At 42.9% G+C, this 23,871-nt stretch overlaps 1 protein-coding gene across 4 annotated transcripts in view; it reads left to right on the top strand.

Moving 5' to 3' along the window:
* The window catches only part of mamdc2a (MAM domain containing 2a), a 118,225-nt gene that overhangs the window by 46,354 nt on the left and 48,000 nt on the right, over window positions 1-23,871 (top strand). For all 4 annotated transcript variants that reach the window (XM_041186795.1, XM_041186793.1, XM_041186794.1 and 1 more), the window contains exons 6-8: window positions 10,189-10,442; window positions 20,305-20,398; window positions 22,769-22,915. In XM_041186795.1, the coding sequence (XP_041042729.1) occupies window positions 10,189-10,442; window positions 20,305-20,398; window positions 22,769-22,915 (495 nt within the window). The remainder of the gene's footprint in view (window positions 1-10,188; window positions 10,443-20,304; window positions 20,399-22,768; window positions 22,916-23,871) is intronic.

The following is a 23,871-nucleotide window of genomic DNA, read 5'->3' as shown; positions in this document are numbered from 1 at the left end:
TCCCCTTAAATACACCGATTCTATTTACCTCCTTAGGGTAAGGAAGTTTCTCTTGAATTGCTTCTTGGATTTATTGATGACAATTGATGGCCCCTGGTTCTGGACTCCTCATAGTTGAAACATCTTCTGTGGGCAGAATTTTTCTCTCGTCTGGTGTGTGCGTGCCTGGCCCAAGCGAAAGTAAAATAATGTGCGTCCCCATGTCGTCGCAGACTCTTGCGATATTTCGGTTGGCGGGCGCGTGTGAGAGGCAGCAGCGTGTCCGCCAACAATTAGGAGGCCTGATGAGGCCTGTAATCAATTAATTAAATCTGATTTTTCGTTGCTCGTCCAACTATTCAGTTGGCGGGCGGGCGGGCAAGAAGGCCGAGCGGCCTTTGGATTTTTCATGAAGCCTCAACCACGGGTGGGATGAGGTTTCCAACAGGAATTAAAAATAAAATTAAAATGGTGAAAGCTCATTTATAACATGTCCCTGCTCATGCGGCAGAGTCACATGAGGGGACACGTTTTTAACATTTCTAAATGCTTTATGTTTTTAAAAACCTTCAGCTCCCTGAGGCAGCTCCGTGCCTTCAGGGAGTTTTCACTGAGCGCACACCCCCCCCCCCACGATCTCCCTCCTTCCGCCCCCTGCCCTGGCAGCGCTGAGCATCGCAGCGCACGATTCACACTAGCCAGCGTGAAATCGCGGTCGGGGCCCAATCGCGGCAGCGGTCAGTTTCGCAGGCCCCAGCCACCGCGCCCTCCCAGCGAGGTGAAAATCCTGCTCTGTGTGTCTAACCTATCAAACCCTTTCATCATTATAAAGACAGGTCATTCCTCAGCTTTCCCCTTTCTAGGGAAAAGATCCTCAGTCCATGGGGTTGAACAGCTTGTTTAATATTCGATCAAGTGACTGGTCTCTCTTAACTCCAAGCTGCTTGCAGCGCAAACTGAAAGGTTTTAGGTTATTACTCTATTGCTGTAGAAATGTTACTTTACTTCACAAGGTGTAGGACCACATTTAAAAAAAAAGCCAGAATGTACTTCCACAGTGGAAAACTTGGATTCTGATTCTAAATGGGAAATAAAGCTCTTCGGCAGGCAAAGTAACATACTCCAGCTATTGTCTCCAGGTGATAGTTTAGCACCTTTGATGTGTCCCTGCTCTTGGTTAGACTTCCCTGCTTACATTAACTGCCCAGATCTCAATTTGGAGTCCAGTCGAAAGCACTATTGCGAACTGTTGTAAAATCCTCTCCTCCCTCTCCAAAGCCCAGCCTCACACAAAGGGGACTGGAAATCTGGAACTCTCTCCCACAAAAACCTGTTGAGGCTGGAGGTCAATTGAAAATTTCAAAACTGAGGTTGATAGAGATCTGCTAGGCAAGGGGGTTAAGGCAGGTGTAGGGCCACTAAGGGGTACAAATAAAAACTCAAAGGTAATGACAGAAAAATGACGGAAATATTAAATAATCATTTTTCCTCAATATTTACTGGGAAACTAATATGGTCGGCACGGTGTTAGAAAAGACCAAAAAGAATATTGCTGAAAAGAGAGGCATGTTACCAAATCTTTTCATCTTGCACTCATCAGTAAGGGATGTACAAGGAGACAGGCGACTATGCCGGAGTGAGTAGCGAATTAGGCTCATGTGGGAATTCGGTGCATGGGGGAAAGAGGTGTGGTTATACAAAGGAATTCTTCTAAATCAGGAACAGGCTGAGCAGAAACGGATCTGGATGTAAACCTCCCCTTTGGAGCTGAGCTTGAAAAAAAACCAAATGGTGGCATCACAGGAAAACCGTAGGCTCATTGGGTGGTAAGAAACTGCTGTTAGAGAGTGTCTTTAAATAGCTGTAAATTAGAAAAGCGTGTTATTTTTAAAGAAGCAGTTACTTGGATTTGAGTAAGAAACACTAGGGGCAGAATCTTCTGACTGATGTGCGGGTAGCGGAGCCCACACGCCAGTGCTTAAAATGTCGTGCGCTCACGTCGCGCGAGGGTTCCGATGTCAGCACGCGGCATCGCAATATTTTGGTTGGCGGGCACGCTATGCAGCAGGACGCGCACCCGCCATTAATTAAAGGCCTCGTTAAGGCCCTTAACTTGCCAATTGTCGAGGATTTTTAGGGGCCCGTGCGAACTTCAGCTCGGCGCATGGGCCCAATGGGCAGGTGGGTAGGTGATTTTTTTTTACAAACTTCATCCAGTGATAGCTGTTTTAAAAACGTTTAATAAAGTTTTTGTTTATTTCAGTAACATATCCTATTGGTGTGACATTTTCACATGAGGGAGACATGTTAATGAATCTTTTATTGCTCTATTTTTTATATTTGCCAGCCTTTCAGCGATACCCCTGAGGCAGCAGTTAGTCTCAGGGAGATGTGCGCTCTTTCATGTGCATGCATTAAAGAGTGCACTCTCGCAGTTGGGGAATCCCTCCCCCACCCCCGCACAGGAAGTGCATAGCGCTTCCCGTTGGGTGGCCCGCTGGCCAGGCCTTAATTGTCCCGCCCACTTAAAATGGCAGCGGGGCCCATTTTGGCGGCGGCGATCGGCTGCCCGCCCGCTGCCGAGTCAGTCAGGCCCACCCACCTGTCATGGGCAAAATTCTGCCCTAGGAATAAGGGAGACCCAGGGCCAGTAATGTAAAGTAATATAAGTAAAGCAAAGTAAAATAAAGTTAACATAAGGGAAGTAAAGTTAAGACATGGTCGGGCAGCTCGGTCGTGTGGAATGTGTGTGCTGTAATATGTGGGAAGTTGTGGAGAGTGAGAGTGACTGCCCTTGACACCAAGGCAGCATTTGACTGAGTGTGGCAACAAGGAGCCCTAGCAAAACTGGAGTCAATGGGAATCAGGGGGAAAACTCTCCACTGGTTGGAGTCATTCCTAGCACAAAGGAAGATTGTTGCTGTTGTTGGAAGTCGGTCATCTCAGCTCGAGGACATCACCGCTGGAGTTCCTCAGGATAGTGTACTCGGCACAACCATCTTCACCTGCTTCATCAATGACATTCCTTCCATCATAAGGTCAGAAGTGGGGATGTTTGCTGATGATTGCACAATGTTCAGCACCATTTGTGACTCCTCAGATACTGAAGCAGTCCATGTCCAAATGCAGCAAGACCTGGACAATATCCAGGCTTGGGCTGACAAGTGGCAAGTAACATTCGCGCCACACAAGTGTCAGGCAATGACCATCTTCAACAAGAGAGAATCCAGCAATCGCCCCTTGATTACCATCACTGAATCCCCCACTGTCAATATCCTGGGGGTTACCATTGACCAGAAACTGAGCTGGACTAGCCATTTAAATACTGTGGGTATAAGTGCAGGTCAGAGGCTAGGATTCATGTGATAAGTAACTCACCTCCTGCCTCCTCAAAGCCTGTCCACCATCTACAAGGCACAAGTCAGGAGTGTAATGGAATACTCCCCACTTGTCTGGATGAGTGCAGCTCCAACAACACTCAAGAAGCTCAACACCATCCAGGGTAATGCAGCCCCGCTTGATTGGCACCACATCCACAAACATGCACTCCCTCCACCACCGACCCACAGTAGCAGCAGTGTGTACCATCTACAAGATGCACTGCAGGAATTCACCAAGGCTCCTTCAACAACACCTTCCAAACCCACAACCACTACCACCTAGAAGGACAAGAGCAGCAGATAGAGTGGAACACCACCACCTGGAAGTTCCTCTCCAAGCCACACACCATCCTGACTTGGAAATATATCTCCGGTCCTTCCCTGTCACTGGGTCAAAATCCTGCAACTCCCTTCCTAACAGCACTGTTGGTGTACCTACGCCACATGGACTGCAGCAGTTCAAGAAGCCAGCTCACCACCACCTTCTCAAGGACAACTAGGGATGGGCAATAAATGCTGGCCCAGCCAATGAAGACCACATCCCGTGAATGAATAAAAATAAACTCATGGTGACCTAGACAACCACATGTGCAGGAGGTGTCACCAGCTGCAGAAAATTGAGTGCTCGGGATTCAGAGCTAGAGCGACTGCTGGAGTCACTGTGCTGTATTCTCAAGGCTGAGAGCTATGTGGATAGCATGTTCAGAGAGGTGGTCACACCACAGGTTTGGAGCATGTTAGCAGAAAGGGAATGGGTGACTGACAAGTAGCCCAAGAGAACCAGGTAGGAAGTGCAGGAGTTCGCCGAGGTCCCACTCGCTAATCGATTTTCCATTTTGGATACTGGTGAAGTTGTTGGTTCCTCAGAGCAGTGCAGTCAGAGCCACGAGTGGCTCGGCTGTACTGGAGGGGAGGAAGAAGAAAGAAGAGCTATAATAATAGGAGATTCGTTGGGGGAACAGACAGGTGTTTCTGCGGCTGTAAACGTGACTCCAGGATGGTATTTTGCCTCCTTGGTACCTGGGACAAAGATGTCACCAAAAGGCTGCATGACATTCTTCTGGCGGAGTCTGAACAGCCAGAAGTCATGGCCCACTTTGGCACAGATGACTTAGGTGGGAAAGGGGATGTGGTCCTGCAGACAGAATTTAGGGAACTAGGTAGAAAATTAGCAAGCAGGACCTCAAAAGTAGTAATCTCCGGATTTCTGTACTCACTTGCACATGAGGACAGAAATAGGAGGATAAGGCAGATGAATGTGTGGCTGAAAAGATGGTACAAGGTGGAGGGCACTAGGGGTGGCTCTGGGGTAGATGGCACCTGTACAAGCCGGATGGATTGCACCTGAACCGACTGAGTTGCTTGTGGGACATTTTGCTATTGCTGTTGGTAGGGCTTTAAACTAACTCAGCAGGGGTATGGGAACCAGGAGAGAGTATTACAGAGTAATATCAAGGTCCACAAAATACTACGAGAGACAGATATCACTAGAATAAAGAATAATAAGTTACTAGGCGAAGTCAGAGTAAGGGAGAAAGTAATGAAGTCTAAATCAGGGTTATGCTGCATGTATGTGAATGCACGAAGTATAGTAAATAAGATTGGGGAGTTACCCAGCAACCCAGGTTGCTATGTTTAATTATGATGTTGTGGCAATAACAGAGACCTGGCTCAAGGAAGGGCAGGACTTGGTGTTAAATATTCCTGGGTACAAGTGTTCGGGAAAGATAGGGCAGGGAGAGAAGGAGGAGGTAGGTTGTAATTGTTAAGGAGAGAATTGCAGGGCTGGAGAAAGAGGTTGTCCCAGAGGGTTCAAGGACAGAATCGATTTGGCTATAGCTCAGGAACTAAAAAGGGTGCAATTATATTGCCCGGTGTAGTCTATAGACCACTAACTAGTGGGAAGGATATAGAGGAACAAATCTGCAGGGAAACTACAGAGAGGTGCAAACATTATAGAGTGGTTAAAATGGGGGACTTTAATTACCTGAATATATGAACATATGAATGTACATATGAACATACAACATATGAACTAGGAGCAGGAGTAGGCCACTCAGCCCTTCAAGCCAGCTCCGCTATTCAACAAGATCATGGCTGATCTGAGTGTGACCTCCTGCCTACCCCGATAACCTTTCAACCCCTTGTTGATCAAGAACCTATCTACCTCTGCCTTAAAAATATTCAAAGACCCTGCTTCCACCGCCTTTAGGGAAGAGAGTTCCAAAGACTCACGACCCTCAGAGAAAAGAATTTCTCCTCATCTCTGTATTAAATGGATGACCCCTTATTTTTAAACACTGGGGCAGTGGTAGTGTAAAGGGCTGAGAGGGGCAAGAGTTCCTAGAGTGTGTTCAGGAGAATTTCCTACAGCAGTGTGTGCCCAGTCCAACAAGAATGGAGGCACTGCTAGACCTGGTTCTTGGAAATGAGGTGGGCCAAGCAGATCAAGTGTCAGTGAGGGAACATTTAGGAATCAGTGATCGTTGTATCATAAGGTTTGGAATGATGGTAGAAAAGGGCAATGTGTAAACCAGGGTAAGAATAATTAACTGGGTGAAGCGCGACTTCAATTGGGCAAGAATGCAGCTGGACTGGATAGACTGGAACCAAAGGCTTGGTGGGAAAAACAGTAGCTGAACAATGGACCACCTTCAAAGGGGAAATGGTTTGGGCACAGTCAAGGTATATTCCCTCAAAAAGGAAAGGTGGGGCAAACAAATCCAGAACTCCCTGGATGAAAAAGGAGATAGAAATTAAGATAAAAAAGAAAAAGTGTGCTTACAACAGGTGTCAAGTAGAAAATACTGTTGAGAACCAAGCAGAACACAGAAGGTTCAGGGGAGAGATGAAGAAGCAAACGAGAGAAGCAAAGTGGGATTATGAGAAAAGACTGGCAACCAACAGAAAGGCACATAAAAAGTGAAAGGGTGGTATATGGAGGAGTAGGATTGATTAGGGACCAAAAAGGGGATTTCCACATGGGGGCAGAGGGCATGGCAAGGTGTTAAGTGAATATTTTGCATCTGTCTTTACCAAGGAAGCAGATGCTACCCAGGCCATGGTGACAGAGGAGGAAACTCTGTCACTCTAAGGGTTCAAAATTGATAAGGAGGAGGTATTGGATAAACTGTTGGTACTTAAAGTTGACAAGGCACCGGGACCAGTTGAGATGCATCCAAGGATACTGAAGGAAATGAGAGTGAAAATTGCAGGGGCACTGGCCATAATCTTTCAGTCTTCCCTAGGATTGTAAACATCACACCCTTGTTCAAAGATGACTATAAAGATAAGCTCAGTGGTCAGAAAGCTTCTGGAAACAATTATTCATGATACAATTAATAATCACATGGAAAAATGTGGGTTGATTAGGAAGAGCCAGCATTGATTTTTTAAGGGAAAATCATGTTTAACTAACTCACTGGAGTTTTTTGAAGAGGTAACAAAGAGTGTTGAAGAGGTTAATGCTGTTGATGTGGTGTATGTGAAGTTCTAAAAGGCATTCGATATAGTGCCACACAACAGACTTGAGAGAAGTTATAGCTCATCGAATAAAAGGGACAGTGGCAAAGTGGATACAAAATCGGCTGAGTATTAGGAAACAGCAAGTAATGGTTAATGGATATTTTTCAACCTGGAGGAAGGTTTGTAGTGAAGTTCCCCAGGGATCAGTATTGGGACCCTTGCTTTTCTTGATATATATTAATTATCTAGATCTTAGTGTGCAGGGGACAATTTCAAAGTTTGTGAATGATACAAAACTTAGAAGCATTATAAACTGTGAGGAGGGCAATGTAGAACTTCAAAAGGACATAGACAAGTTGGTGGAGTGGGCAGATAGATGGCAAATGAATTTCAATGTGGAGAAGTGTGAGGTGATTCATTTTGGTAGGAAGGACAAGGATAGACAATATAAATTAAGGGGTACAGAGGGACCTGGGCGTATATGTGCATAAATCATTAAAGGTGGTAAGACAGGTGGAGAGAGTGGTTAATAAAGCATAGTGTCCTGGGCTTTATTAATACGGGCATAGAGTACAAGGTTATGCTGAAACAAAAACAAAAATTGCTGGAAGAACTTGGCAGATCTGACAGCATCTGTGGAGGGAAAGACAGAGTTAACGTTTCGAGTTCTTCGAAGAATGTTACCTCTGTCTTTCTCTCCATAGATGCTGTCAGACCTGCTAAGTTCTTCCAACAGTTTTTGTTTTTGTTTCAGATTTCCAGCATCTACAGTATTTTGCTTTATCCTAGAGATTATGCTGAACTTGTATAAAACACTAGTGAGAACTCAGCTGGAGCATTGTGTACAGTTCTGGGTGCCACACTTCAGGAAGGATGTGAACGCATTGGATAGAGTGCAGGAGAAGTTTACAAGAATAGTTCCAGGGATGAGAAACTTCAGTTATGAAGATAGATTGGAGAGATTGGGACTGTTCTCCTTGGAGAAGAAAAGGGTGAGAGGAGATTTGATAGAGATGTTCAAAATCATGATGGGGCTGGACAGAGTAGATGGGGAGAAGCTGTTTCCGCTCGTAAAAGGATCAAGAACAAGAGGGCACAGATTTAAAGTGAATTGCAAAAGAAGCAAATGTGATGTGAGAATTTTTTTTCCCACAACCAATGGTTCAGATCTGGAATGCGCTGCCTGGAAGCGTGTTGGAAGCAGGTTCAATCGAGGCATTGAAGAGGGCATTAGATGATTATTTGAATAGAAACAATGTGCAGGGGTACGGGGAAAAGGCAGGGTAATGGCACTGAGTCATAATGCTCATTCGGAGAGCCGGTGCAGACACAATGGGCCAAATTACCTCCTTCTGCACTGTAACAATTCTGTGATTCTGTGATCAGGGCAAACACAAGAATGCCAAATTTCAAATGATCACAACATTTTATACCACAGGAGAAAAGGGTGCTGATTGGTTGGCAAGTCGACTGATTGGCTGAGGAGTTGTCGAGGTGTGATTGTTTGAAACTTGGCATTCTTGCGTTTGTCCTGATGAGTGCATCAGCAACATGTCTCTCTTTTCACCAACATTCAAACCAAAAAGAGTATGAAGATATTCAAAATGGAAAAGAGGGCGATATTTGAATAATGAATCAAATTTAGAGAACATTACACCCCTGATCCAAATGGATTGCATTGTGTATATTTATCCATGAACAGCATGGTAGGAAATGCTATTCCACTGGGACCAATGTTGGAACCACTCATGTTCTCCATTTGTGTAAGTGAGTTGCACTTGGGAAGCAAAAGTGTAACTTCAATAGCTGAAAAAAGAATAGGATATCTTGGTAAGGTGAGTTGAAGAGGGGTGGAAGGAGGCATGTGTGAAGCATAAAAACCCACATGGATCTGATGGATCAAATGGCCTCTTTCTGTGCTGTAAGTGCTTTGTAACACTTTATAAGCTATGTGAGTAGACAGAGTTAAGACACAGACCAGCCATGATCTAAATGGATGGTGAAAGAGACTCGAGGGGCTGAATGGCCTCCTCCTGTTCCAATGGCCTAGGCCTGACTCATTGGATTCCCCAGCAGGGCAGATCTTCACTTTGTCACCTGGGTGTAAAACTGACATCGCATATCTTACAGAAACTGTTATTTTACATGGAGACGATGGAGAAGCAGGGCTCATTCTTATAGTAGCAAAGCAAGTTAAGGGAAGATTTAATCATGCCGTTCAAAATTATGATGGGTTTTGATAAAAAAATAAATAAGGAGAAACTCTTTCCATAGCAGAAGGACACAGGTTGGCATAGGATCCAGAACGGAGATAAGGAGAATTAGTTAAAGCAGCATATTGTTATGATTGGCAATGTATAACCTGAAAGGGTTGTGGAAGCAGATTCAATGGAATCTTTCAAAAGGTGAATTAGATAAATACTTGACGGTCATAAAATTGCAGGGCTATGAAGGAAGAGCAGGGAATGGAACTAATTGCACAGCTCTTTCAAAGAGCTAGCACAGGCATGATGGAGCAAATGGCCTCCTCCTTGCTGTGTGATCCTTATTGGAATCCATAGAAAGGAAAATATCCTAAATCTCTATCATTTAATCTGTTACGTCTCCATATTCTAGAGTATCTTGTATTTCTACATTTGCTTAATACAAACTTACTATTCTCTCACAATTTATACCACATGACTGGTAAATTAATCGTAGGTTCAGTTTATTTGAAGATGTACTATAGGATTGCTCGGCAGACAGATTTACTATAAAGATTCAACAGCTATTGTTAACAGGAAAGTACAGCTGCAATTCCTTCATACCACATGTTGCTAGCTAAACTGAAAGCTCCTCTGAATGATGCCTGCTAGGCTCACATCCTAGCTATTTACTTATTAGCATATTCTATCTTAAAACAATATCACGATAGAGCATATATCGTGTGGTAAACTGCTGAGTGGGAGTGCTGTGTTGCAGTTCACTCAGGGAGTCCGGGTAGTTGTAGCAACACACACTTTTCTATGGATGTTGGAGTCTGGAGCTATGGATAGGGATGGTGGAGGCTCCGATGTTCTTTCCATCATATGGCTGACCAAGAATTTCTCCCGCTCTTACCGCTTGCCATTGGTGTGTGTTGATAATTGACCTGAAAATCCTTCCAGTTCGGCCACATTATGAACGCACTCTCCTTGGCCATCAAGTCCTGGGGTGTTACTTGAACCCTGAGCTTCAGGCCAAGAGGCAGGGACACTACCCACTGCACCACAAGACCACCCACCACTACAGAGTAGCAAATCAGTTTAATTTTGCAATACAGAAAATATCTCTTAATACCAAGACTATTAAATGATCCACTTTACAATTGGTGTTGCTCTTGCAGGTCACTATATGTACGTCGATGCTATTTACACCACAAGTTTACATGAAGTGGCTCAGTTAATGTCACCGGTGACCACTTCTGCCCTATCTGGATGCCTGTCCTTCTATTACCAACTTGAACAGACTCGATCCAATTTATTTGTCGTCTACACCAAGGACAGAATGGGACATTATGAGGAGGTGTGGAGGGCAAATCAATCTACACACAATTGGAGTATGGTAAAAGTGAATGTTAAAGCATCACATCCATTTCAGGTAAAACTTTCTGTTGTACAACAACAACTTGTAATATAGTGTATCTATATTATTATATATAATTGTGCATATTAACAGTGAAACAGTGGAGGCCCAAGCAGACTTGGGGGCCCAGGCACATAGATCATTAAAATGTCAAGAACAGGCACAGAAAGTAATCTAGAAAAAAAGCCAGTGGAATGCTGGACTTTATATCTAGAGAAGTGGAAAGAAGGGTAGAAACCGTGCTTCAGGTGTACAAAGCCCTGGTTTAACCACACTTTCAGCACAGTAATTCTTCACTTAACTTTGTAGTTTCATTCCTGAAAAGGGCAACTTTAAGTGAAACAACTTTAAGCAAACCAGATTTTCCCATTACAACCAATGTAAAACCTGTAAGTTGAAATATGGTATGTTCCTAAATTCCTATACGCGTAAATGAATTAACTTTCGCCACTCCCCCCTCTCACTCCCTCCCCTCGGTCTCGCCCGCTCGCCACTTCCTCCTCCCACTCCCTTGTGTTTGCTGCTTCCTTCTTCCAAATCCTCACTGTGAGCGAGGGAGAGGGGCAGCGAGACGGGGAGAAGCAAGAGAGAGAACAAAAGGAACTGCGAGTGGGAGGGTTGGGGAGGGAAGCAGCAAGCGGGAGAGACTCAGCGAGTGGGAGAGGCTGCTCCAAAACGGTGCCAATCAGGCCATGCAGTGCTACGTCGGCCCCAGTGCGAAATAATGCTTAAGCGGAAATCCCAACACTAAGTGTCCATTCCAGCCCTATTATATCATGACACTAAAGTGGAATGATACTGAATGAGACAACTTAAAACAAGGACTTACTGTACTGTGAGCTCTTCTGGGCATTGCACCTTAGGAAGGATATATTGGCCTTGGAGGGAGTGCAGCGCAGACTTACCAGAATGATACCTAGACTCCAAGTATTGAGCTATAAGGGAAGATTAAACAAACTACAGCAACAACAACTTTATTAAGTGCCTTTAGTGTAATAAAACATCCCAAGGTGCTTCACCAGAGCATTATAAACAAACCATGACACTGAGCTTCATAAGGAGGTACTAGGTCAGTCCAAAAGCCTGGTCAAAGAGATATGTTTTAAGGAGCATCTTAAAGGATTAAAGTGAGGTAGAGAGGAAGAGAGGTGTAGGGAAGGAAGTTCAGAGCTTGGGGCCTGGGCAACTGAAGGCACAACCACCAAAGGTGGAGCAATTATAATTTGGTATGCTCAATAGGCCAGAATTAGAGGAACACAGAGATCTCAGAGGGTTGTGAGTCTGGTGAAGATTACAGAGATAGAGAAGGACGTGGCCATGGAGGGATTTGAACACAAGGATGAGAATTTTAAAATCATGGGGTTGCTTGATCCAAAGCCAGTGTAGGTCAGTGAGCACAGGGGTGATAGGGGAATGGGACTTGCCACGAGGCAGCAGAGTTTTGGATGATTTCAAGCTTATGGAAGGTAGAATGTGGGAGACCAGCTAGGAGAGAATTAAAATAGTCAAGTCTCAAGGTAACAAAGGCATGGACGACGGTTTCAGCAGTGGATGAGCTGAGACAGGTTGAAGTTGTTCAATGTTACAGAGGTGGCCTTGGTGATGGCTTGGAAATGGAGACGGAAGCTCATCTCGGGTTTGAATGTGACACCAAGGCTGGAGCAGACTGGCTTAATCGCAGACTGTTGCCAGTGAAAGGTAGCATTGTAATCCCTGGAATTTAGAAGGTTAAGGAGTGATTTGGGGGGGAGCGGTTAGCTCAGTTGGCTAGACAGCTAGAGTGTGGTTCAGAATAATGGTGAAGTGTGGAGCTTATTCCCTTTTCCAGCTGACGTAGACTTGCGGCTTGGCCTATCCCGCAGCAAAATCACTGCATAAGCTGTGGTTTGGCGATCCTTGAATAGTCGAAGATGGCGATCAAGAAGGGGTGAGTTGATCAAAGCTTTCAAAATATTAAGGGTAACAGGTAGGGTAACCTGAGAGAAACTTCTTTTGCTGGTTGGGGTGTCTAGGACAAGGGAGTATAATCTAAAAATTAAAGTCTCAGCTTTCAGGAGTGAAATTCAGAAACATTTCTACATACAAAGGATGGTAGAAGTTCGGAACTCTCTTCCACAATTGACAGCTGATACTAGATCATTTGTTAATTTTAAATCTGAGAATGGTAGATGGTTGTTAACCAAAGGTATTAAGGGAAATGGGCCAAAGGTGGATACTTGGGTATAGATCACAGATAAACTATGATCTTATTAAATGTTGGAACAGGCTTGAAGGGTAAAATGGTTCAGTCCTGCCCCTATGTTCCTGTACTCCTTCCCTATCAAGCCCTTGCATAATTTTAAAGACCTGTATCAGGCCACCCAACCTGTTCAACTTTTCCTGAGAGGCATAGCCTCTCAGTTCAGTTATCATCCTTGTAATTCTTATTTTTTGCATCTTCATTAATGCCTCTATCACTTTTTATGATATGGAGAATAGAACTCCAGTGCTCCAAGTGTGGTCTGACTAACTTTCTATTAAAGATAACATGACTTCATTAGAGTTGGCAAAAATAAAACATTAAAAGTTGCTCTGAAAAGTTCTATCACAAATATGAGCTTATCCGTCCCATTATAAGTATTAATTTATTGTTCTCTTTCCACTACTGTGCTATTTTGGTGTTATGCCTTTTTATTTTTAGTTTCTTTTTAATGCTTGTGATTTTTTTTACATGTTTACCTTTCAAGCATATTTTTAATGTCTCAAATGTAGTTTAAGCTCCTCTGTTATCTGCCTTCGGACAGACTTCAGAAATGCTTAACCGGCAAAATGTGATTTTTTTCTCCCTGTCTCTCTGGAATGTGTTGGGATGTCTGCAGAGTTGGTGCATGAGAGAAGCCATCTGGAGTCTCAGACAGTTACTGGTACAGTAATATATATTCACATGTCAAGCTTTTCAACATAAAAAAAAACACCAAGGGGGATTTTTAGATTATGAACTCAGAGTTTCCATAATGAAGGATGGCTTTTGGATGGGGCTGCTGGGGATGACTAAAATGGAACAATTCAGAAGGGAGTTCTTTCCAGAAATGATGGTTACTTCTAAAGGTTTTTCCATTCAAGCAGAGCTGATTGTAAGGGCTTTTTGAAGTCCCTGTTTGTGTAATAGGGGGAAGAGAGATCTTCTATTTGGTTTCATTTGGGATCAGCTTGCTTATACAATAGCATTGGACATCTGTGCTAGTTGAAAACTATCAATTTTGCCTGTTTAAGTGAGCTTTCATCCACTCATTCATCTTTCATTACAACAACTGGCACTAGTTACCAGAGTAATTTGTTACCGATGCAAAGTTCTGAACTTAGAGGGGCTCCTATTGCATGAAATCATGCCATTTTACTGCATAGAAAGAGCCCACTTGTACCTCTGCTGGCTCTCTGAAGGAGTCACCCAGTTAATTTTATTCTTTTTAATCTTTCATGGGATGTGAGTGTCCCTAACACGGCCAGCATTAGTTGCTCATCCCTAATTGCCCTTGAACCGAGTGGTTCGCTAGGCCATTTCAGAGGGCAGTTAAGAGTCAACCACATTGCAGGGGGGCTGGAGTCACATGTGGACCAGACCAGGTAAGGATGGCAGATTTCCTTCCCTAAAGAACATTAGTGAAACAGATGGGTTTTTATGACAATCAGTGATAGTTTCCACTGATTCCAGATTTGTTAATTGAATTTAGATTCCACCAGTCACTATGGGGGGGATATGAACCCATGACTCCAGGGCATTAACCTAGGTCCCTAGATTACTAGTCTAGTGACATTATCACTATGTCACTGTCTCCCCCGTATTCTCCTGTGCTGTCCCTATACATTTTTAAATGTTTCTTTTTCAAAGATTTATCCTCCTCCCTTTTTAAAAGCTGTTATGGCACTAATTGGGCATTCCATTTCCCTCCAGTCCTCGGCAAAGGTAAATTTCCTGATTTACCTTATCAAAATCCCTCATAATTTTGAACACCTTTATCACTTCTCCCTTAACCTTTTCTGGCCTAATATTCAAAAAATTGTTTAGTTTATTTAGTTTCCCCTCATAACTAAAGTCTCTGCCTTCCTTGGTATCACCTCTGTGGATGTCTTCTGCATCCTCTCCATTTGCCTTGACATCCTGACATCTTTATGTAAAGCACTCAAACCTGGAAGCAATGGCCGCCAGAGCAGTTAATGAACTCAGATGTGGGTGGTGGTGATATGTTTGAGAATTTGAAAAGATTGAGATGTTTGAGATGGGGCAATAGAGGGGACAGATAAGATGGGAGGTAGAAATTATATTCACTATTTTGAACAGTTACAGGAATTGGTGTGCCACAGCCAAGAGAGACAATAATAATGTTGGCTAACTTGAAGGCCATAAGATAAGTTGATTGGGGTGAGGGCAGTGGTGGGGGGTGGTGGGGGTAATGAAGGAGATTGCAAGAGGGCTTCTTGAAAAAGGTGAGCTTGAAGAGGGCCTGGGGAGGATGGGATAGAAACCGCAGAGAAGTGGGGGGTAAGGTGGATGGAGAAGGGCTCAGCATACAGGGAAAGACATGCAGCTGAACAGATGGGCCAAATCTTTGAAATGGAGAAATCCATTAATTCCATTCATTAGTTTGAGAAGGCTGGTGGTTGCAGAGAAAAGAAGTCTTGGCATCCCCTACCCCTGAAATGTTTTAAGGTTTTAGTTGAGGAGTATGAGAGCAGTAATGCTTGTCCTGGTGAGCGCAGTCCACCGGTGAATAGCTGGACCAATTGTCAGGTGCAAACATGCCAAGTTTGCAGCCTCCTGACTTAGTTATAGAATGATAAAAGGAGGCTACTCAGCCCATCATGCCTGTGCCGGCTCTTGGAAAGAGCTATCAAATTAGTCCCATGCCCCTGCTCTTTCTCCATAGCCCTGTGAAATATGTATCTTTCAAGTATTTATCCAGTTCCATTTTGAAAGTGACTATTGAATCTGCTTCCACTGCCCTTTCAGGCAGCCCCTTCCAGATCACAACAACTCGTTGTGTCAAGAAAATGTTATTCAAACTAAACCGTACATGATTTTGAACACTTCGTTCAAATCTCCTTTCAACCTTCTCTGCTCCAAGGAGACAATGCCAACTTCTCCAGTCTCCCCGCATAACTGAAGTCCCTCATCCTTGGTACCATTCTAGTAATGACCCAACAGAGAGAAGATGTTAACTGTAGCTGAGAGAGTGGCAGGAGTCAGGGATAGTGAGTGATTTGGTGGGAAGAACATTTCCCATTATTTGCCAGTTTTTGTTTTCCGGCTTTTTGGGCTGGTTTCTCTTTTTTAATTCAATGATTTTTTTTCCTAGCCTTTGTTTCATTTGATTGTCTCCTATCCTTTATAGTTTTTTACTGAGCCACTTATGCTATAGTCACTGTTTCCTCAATGTTCACTCGACTCTTACATTAATCTGCTTACCCCACCTTACTTCCTAGATCTAGATCCAGCACTGCCAAAACAACTTACATTTGTATAGCATCTTAAATGTGGTAACGTGGTAAAATGTCCCAAATGCTCGTCAGGGGCAATTAGCAAACAAAATTTGACACTGAGCGACATAAGGATATATTGACCATAGGCTTGGTCAGAGAGTTAGGTATAAAATGTGCCCAAAAGGAGGAAAGAGAGGTGAAGAGGTTTAGGGAGGGAATTCCAGAGCTGAAGGCTGCCAGTAAAGTGATTAAAAATCAGGGGTGCACAAAAGGCCAGAATTGGAGGAATGTAGAGATCTTGGAAGGTTGTAGGATAGGAGGAGATTACAGAGATAGGGAAGGGTAAGGCCATGGAGAGGGTTTGAAAGCTTCCATTTTCCCTGTTGGACTGAAAACCTGCCCAACGAGAAAAGAGTCCTGGGTTTGTTAGAATGATCTTTCCCTCCTTTGTTATGTCAATTACTCTTACTCGAGTCTATCCTTAGGCGTCCCTGTATTTTTCTGTCATTTGTCTATATGTGCAAACTGAAGGGAAAGATGTCACATTGGGTCAGTGGTCACTTCCTTACCTCTGAGTCAAGAGGCCAAAGGTTCAAGTCTCTGTAAAGGGCCTGAGAAATTCATCTGGGCTGATACTCCAGTACAGTATTCCCTGGTTGGAGTTTCTAGATGAGATATTAAACCAGGGCCTTTGTTCAGGGCTGCCTGTTCATATTGAAAGTAATTTATTAACTGTTAGGTACGCTGGAATGTCCTGAGGGTGTGAAAGGCATTTATATAAAACTTTTTCCATTGTTTCCTCTATCTTGCCTTCACTGTTTGCCAAAATATAATATATTCCCTTGTTCATTCCCTAATTCCAGCCAAACAGATTCAGTTTTTGAACCATCCTTGCAGTTGAGTGCTATAGAGGAATCTTTGAATAGCATTTCCACCTTTCTCCATGCCTGAGAGGTGGTCTAATCGAGGTCTTCGCAATTATGAAGGGCTGCTGAAAAAAAGAGACACGACTTGCTTGCAAAACTCAAAACAGTGCCCAACGTTAGATATGATTCCGTGATTGGACAACATTTGCTAAATAATCCTCAGCGTGCAAACAACTACGCTGACAACCAATTTAAGATTGTCAGTGTGCTGCATTTGCGTGTACTGAAGCTACATAATACACAGGGCCCTGTTCCCTGCAGACAGAAAGAACATGTACACACATTGTGCTTGTTTCAGCTAAACAAAATAAGTGACAGCCATTCGCTGACTCATTCCTCAGGGCAATGGCTTGACTAATCAAGGTCAAACTGCCTGGTTTAAATTTCAAACAATGCTTGGCAGTTAACTGTCAGTCACCATCACTGGTGCAATCTCCATGGCAACTCCATCAGAGTCCACTTGCCAACCAATCAGCACTCTTTTCTCATACAGCATAAATTGTTGCTTACCCTTTATATTGGTGTTCTTGTGAAGGTCCTGATCCGTGCAAGACAAAAAGCTTCAACACATCTCTTTTCTCAGCAATACTCAAGTTCTTTACTGCCAAATGATTAATTATGAAGGAATTTTATTAAGATAGGCATAGAGAAGATTTTTCCACTTATGGGAGAGACTAAAAATAGGGGCCATTGATATAAGTGAGTCACTAATAGATCCAGCAGAAAATTCAGGAGAAACTTCTTTACGCAGAGAGTGGTGAGAATGTGGAACATGCTATCACAAGAAGCAATTGAGATGAATAACATAGATGCATTTTTTTTGTATTGCTGAAAAAAAGGGACATGATGTTGAAGTTTTTCATCTTGCATCCATCAAGACAGATTAACAAGGATACTAAATCTTAAAAGGAACAACAATGTGTACTTCATGAGAAGAGGGTGCTGATTGGTTGGAAAATGGACTCTGATAGAAGCATTCCCATGGAGAATGCACCAGGGAACAGTTAACTGCTGAGCTTTTCTTTCAGCCATACTCAAATTCTGTATAGCCAAGCAACATATAGATACATTTAAGGGGAAGTTAGATAATCACATGAGAGGGAAAAGAATAGAAGGGTATGTTGCTGAGATAAGATGAAGAGGGGGGTAAGAAGCTCATGTGGAACATGAACACTGGCATATACCAGTTGGGCTGAATGGCCTGTTCCTGTGCTGCAAATTCTATGTGATAATGATCCGTATCAATTTATAGTCGAGCACACTAATTTTCTTAACAATGATTTGTGAATTTATGCATATATAACTTTTTGACAATTTTATTAGTTGTAATCTCTCCTCCTGTTGTGATGTTTTCTTATCTTTACATACCTCCTTGCTCACATTCGACCAGTGGGACTAAAAATGAAGTACCCCAATGAAGTGCTTTTGTAATCATCATTAACTGGTGCATTCTCCATGGCAACACCTCTACCAATCTGAGTCCACTTGCCAACCAATCAGCATTCTCTTCTTATACAGTATAAATGGTTGTTTCCCTTACATTGGTATTCTTGTGAAGTGTCCTGATGAGTGCGAGATGAAAAGCTTTAATATGTCTCTTTATTCAGCAATACTTTTGAAGTGTCATCACTTTGTGTTTTAGAACCCTATGTGTGGAATTTTGTGTTCCTGATTATGTTGAACAATTATCTTCCCCCTTGCTTTAGTTACCCCTCCCCACTATTCCCCAATTCTTAATTAGCATGTGGGACATCAGCCTTGTCCCCGTTCCTCTCAATGTCAGTTTGTAACTGGGTTTTCTAATTCTGGCTGGATATATTCTTGGATGTTTCATTACATCACCTCTGTGGTCATGTATCTTTAAGGGGGCATATCCTAAACTGCCACCCATCATTATCCACCATGAGACAGGATGTGATGTATAATGCCATATACTCTGTAGGCAGAACAGAGCAGTGCTCCAACAGATCAGATGTGTCCACTTAGCCTCCCAGTTACCATCATATGTGTATAGTCTGAACTTCAAATAAAGAACCAGCATTATTGTTCAATGAATACTGGTTATATGATTGGCACGTTTGCACTAACCAGAAGAATGAAACAATTTCTCGCCTGAAGCTGCTCTGCCCCCACATGCCTGCCATTGGTTGCACAAGACATCAATCAAACCCCACCCCCACCCACTCCACAGCCATTTGAAAACAGACTTCTAGTTACCCAATTGGATGATTCTTGATTGTCAGTCAAGCAGCCTTTCTTTCTCCATTTCCTGGGTGTTGCTCCCAGCAGTGTCCTAGAATTAACTTTTAATTCCTGCAAGCTCCAGAAATCCTGGAGGGTTGGCTACCCTAACTGCAACTGATCATTAAGAGCTGAGGTGATAAGAAGCCAAGTGTTGAGTTGTCCGCAGTTTTCCCTTTTCCTTTCACATGTGAAAATGTTCATACAGGAGAAAAATCCTCAATAAATAGTCTCAAGCTAAAAGTACAGTGAAGCCTGTAGAAAGAGGAAACTCCCAAAAGATGGGTATCTGAAAAAAAAAAGTTACATTATAAGAGGTATTTGTTGAAAGCATGAACACTCACAACTATGAGTGGCCTTCAATGCACCAAGTCCATTTACAAGTTAAAACTCAGGAGGTGCAGGGTTGTGAAAGGAACAGTGAGTGTGGATTGAGGAGCTCTTTACCCAGGATTGATTGTGGCAGAGGGAGTGCACCATCTCTGGAATTGAAAACCCACATGGCGCTGTCTCAGGAATAGAGTGCTCTCTCAGCCATTATGGATACTGGGTAAAGAACTCCTGATTGGACAAATGCTGGGGACCACACAAAGCAAGCTCACATCTCACTCCTGAGCTGCTGTCAGCTCTCCTACTGCCTCCACCCCAAACAGAACTTCAAACAGTGACAGCTGCTGAATCCAGAGGGAAGGGGTTCCTGACAGGGCTCTGAAGGACATTAATCCCATCCTAATTTGGCTGGGATCTGCCAGGCACTATGGCCCCACAGCAGTGACCTCGTCCTGTGCGGGCTGGCAATGTGGTAGATCCCAGGATCAGTTGGGCCCCCTCCCTGAATGGAAAAGGAACCCAGGATGTTCCGACTGATTGGATTGCTGCTGGCATGGACTCTGGGCTGAATGGCCTGCTTCTGTGCCGTAATAACCCTGCAACTCTGAATCGGAAAACTGAGCAAACATAAACTGAAAACACATCACACTGACGGGGCTCCAGAACGAGGCACAATCCCAGTGAGGGAAAGGAAAAGGAGAAATGCTGCAAGAGGTGCAGCCAATGGTGGGAATATTTGGCTCATCATGCTCATTGCACACCTGATAACCATTCGGAAAATAAGGAAGTCTGAGGCAAAACAGACCCTCATTTCCAGCTTCCACTATATGTGTGAAACTCAAAATCCACGAACATGCCTCTAATGTTCTAGACTTCCCCTGACACCTTGTTCCAGGTTGTGTGAGTGGTTATTGGTTTTGCAGATTGTGTTTGAAGTCGCTTTCAGCAGCACAAAAGGAGGTTACGCCGCACTGGATGATATTTCTTTCTCTTCACAGTTCTGCAATAATAAAACAGGTGAGCAGTTTAATTTTCTTCTTTAATTAAGTAACTTATCAGCTGGGATTTTAACACCTCCTAACTGTACGTATATTTTCTGTGGCTGTTGATCCCTCAGTATGAATAGAGTGTGAAACCAGTATCAGGATTGGTCAGACTAATGTCTTGTACACTCCTTGCTGGACCCAATTAAAGCTACTTTGACCTTGATTAGGTGAGTCCCCATCACTAGTACATTAACGATTTCCCCCTGTAGATCCAGGCATAGACTTGAATCACCTAAGATGGGAAAAGTTCCAAATTTGATCCCGGCTCATTGCTACATTAGCTAATTGTAGTCAGGAAATTGGAGTTAGAGTTAGAGTTTCGAAGAATGAGGGGTGATCTTATTGAAATTTACAAGATTCTGAGGGGGCTTGACAGGGTAGATGTTAAGAAGATATTTCCACTAGTTGGGGAATCTCGAGCTAGGGGACATAGTTACAGAATAAGGGGACACTCATTTAAAACTGAGGTGCAATGGAATTTCTTCTCTCAGAGGATAGTGAATGTCTGGAATTCTCTGCCCCAGAGAGTTGTGGAGGCTAGATCACTGAAAGTATTTAAAGAGGAGGTAGATAGATTTTTGAAATATTGGGCAGTTGACAGCTATGAAGAGTTGGCACGAAAGAAGAGTTGAGGCCTGGGGCAGATCAGCCATGATCTTATCGAGTGGCAGGTCAGGCTTGAAGGGCCGATTGCCCTACTCCTGCTCCTATTTCTTATGATCTTATCAGAGTTGGAGGGACAGGCTTCAGGTGGGAATCAGTTAGTTTTCCATACTGCCTGTGACCTCGGGAGGAAAGCACCTCCATATGAATGTTGTCTAAGGGTCATGGTCTTCCCCTTCCCTTTTCCCTTCCCGCTTTCTGCTGCTCCCAGCTTCCAACTCAATAAGCTGCTAACGCTCACTATCTAGTCTCACACATGAAGATTGGTCAGTTGGGCAAGATGCCTGAAGTCTGCCTGTAGAACGATTTTGTAGATCCAGGAATTGAACACTAATCTTTCCGATACTGAGGAGGAAACCTCCTGAGCACATTAAATAAATGTAATTTTCTTAGAATGTTTTTTATTATTAGTTTTAAAAATGTTGGACTCTGAGGGCAAGAATAAAGGCCGTTTGAGTGACAGTCAAGAATCAGGTCGTGAAAGCTGTTTGCTTTCCACTGAGTGTGGGAACGTGGAGGATGAAAATACATAGGTTACCACTGGCAGGAGGGTGTTGTTTGGAAATGGGAGATCACGAGATGAAACCTTACAAAGTGCATTATGACCAGACTTGTCAGCCCAAGGCTTAACTCTAGTGCAAATAGCAGTTAAATCATTCTCAAATTGAGTTTATTCCTGCAAATGATCTCACTGGCAATAGAATTGTTAACATTAAGTGCACTTAATATTCCTACTCACTTTAATTGCATTCTTTTCTGCCCAATTGCTTCACCATGTCTGATGACCGTTATTATATTTAAAATCTATTTTAAGTACAGTGCTACAAATGTGTATGCCCACATTTGTACTGGACAAGGTAATGTCATGTGAAGAAAGAAATTGGCGTTCTATTAATTTTTTGCTCTGTGTGCAACGTCAACTAGTAATTTATTTTAAAGCTGAGTTGCTAATCATTATTTTACTGTCTAAGATGACTGTTTTTTCTTGGACTGAGCAAAGTACATGACTGAAAGATCTCTGTCTTAACATTGGTCTATATCCATCCGTTAATCATTGTGACTGTTTCGGATTTGGCAGAAGTTCAACGCCATGACATTCTATAGTGGGAACATGGAGCTTTTTTTCTGCTAAATTCTCCCTATGAAAACCCCACACTGATTGCACAATTTATAAATAAAATGGAAAAATTTCAGTCCTGAACTGGAGCTTTTTTTTAAGAGCGAAACTGAGAATCAGTCTTTTGAGGAATTTTACTTTCTGTTAAGGGGCATTTAGAATTTTCCATGTGACTGTGAGACTAACTAGGATGGGAGGACACTGCCTCTACTTTAACCCACTTATCCCGCGTACACCCTATTTACACATTGACGGAGGGGAAGGGATTAAAATTGGCTCTTATGTCAAACTCCATGTTGGCATAAGCCTATATTGATAAAACCCCTACTCTTTGCTCTCAGTAACATTCAACTGAGTTCAGATTTCGCTTGTAGCTTATTTCCAGCTACAGCTGTGTTGTGGGCAGTACCAGGTGCACTGATGGATTTTAGCCAGTCGTCTTGGCAGGTTTAGCTGTGTCTGCGTAGTATTGGAATGATACCCGTGCCAGTCACCCGATTCTTCATTATTCTCACAATTGTTCTGTTAGAAACAACATTTTCTGTCTTTGTTTAAATGAAGAGCTTGTCTTCGACCCATCTGTGGCAAATTGCAACTTCGATCAAGATCTGTGCAATTATTCCCAAAACCACAGAGATGGGACCAAGTGGACGAGACTAGTTCGAAAACCCAATGCGTTCCGATTTGGAGACCATACAAGTGGAGAAGGTAAGAATTAAGTTGTGATAAACCATGTGGTGTTTATCTTATTGTTCACACTCTTGGTGTCCAGGGTAAGGATATAGTTATTATTATTAAATACATATGATGTTCAACATGATAGAAGCTTCTAAAGGATGTGGTCTTTATAAAAGAAAGATAATTGCTGAACCTTTATAGGCAAACAACAAGCATACAACATGTGAGTAAAATGTTGTTGCAACACTATTATGTCTCTTTTGCACAACATCATGATATTTCTTCTACCTCTTTATTCTCCCAGTTGTTGTATAATTTATTTCTCTGAGCTATGCAGAGATGACACACTGGTTTCTATGTGTGTAGGAACTTTATTTACAAGAGTATTTTTAAAAAAATGTCTGCCCCATGCTTACAGCTCTTTACTTCCAGCAACTTCTACCATTGGTTTACTTTTCTCTGAGTCCACTCCCAGGTTTAACTAATTTGTTATTGACAGGAGGGGGATTAATTTAAAACAGAAACAAAAACAAAAATTGCTGGAAAAACTCAGCAGGTCTGACAGCATCTGTGGAAAGAAAGACAGAGTTAACATTTCGAGTCCTTATGACTCTTCTTTAGGACATACTAAGGACACTTTGGAAAAGGACCAATACTGAAGAAGAGTCATAAGGACTCGAAATGTTAACTCTGTCTTTCTTTCCACAGATGCTGTCAGACCTGCTGAGTTTTTCCAGCAATTTTTGTTTTTATTTCAGATTTCCAGCAACTGCAGTATTTTGCTTTAATTTAAAACAGCCCTGATTTCTCTTCTTGTCACCCGTCCATAAACAGAAAGGTGTGGTGATTTTAATAAATGGTGGTGTATTTTCTCAACCCCTCAGTTTTGGTGTGATCCAATTTTTATTAATAACCCCACAGCAAACTTTAGATAGGATAAACTTAGAGGAGTAGTTTATTCGCGCACACTCAAGCATGAGAGGAGG

The sequence above is a fragment of the Carcharodon carcharias genome, chromosome 4 (genome assembly GCF_017639515.1).
Source record: "Carcharodon carcharias isolate sCarCar2 chromosome 4, sCarCar2.pri, whole genome shotgun sequence".
NCBI classification, from domain to species: Eukaryota; Metazoa; Chordata; class Chondrichthyes; order Lamniformes; family Lamnidae; genus Carcharodon; species Carcharodon carcharias.
The sequence above is the reverse complement of the archived record's forward strand: the minus strand, read 5'-3'. Positions and strand labels throughout refer to the sequence as shown.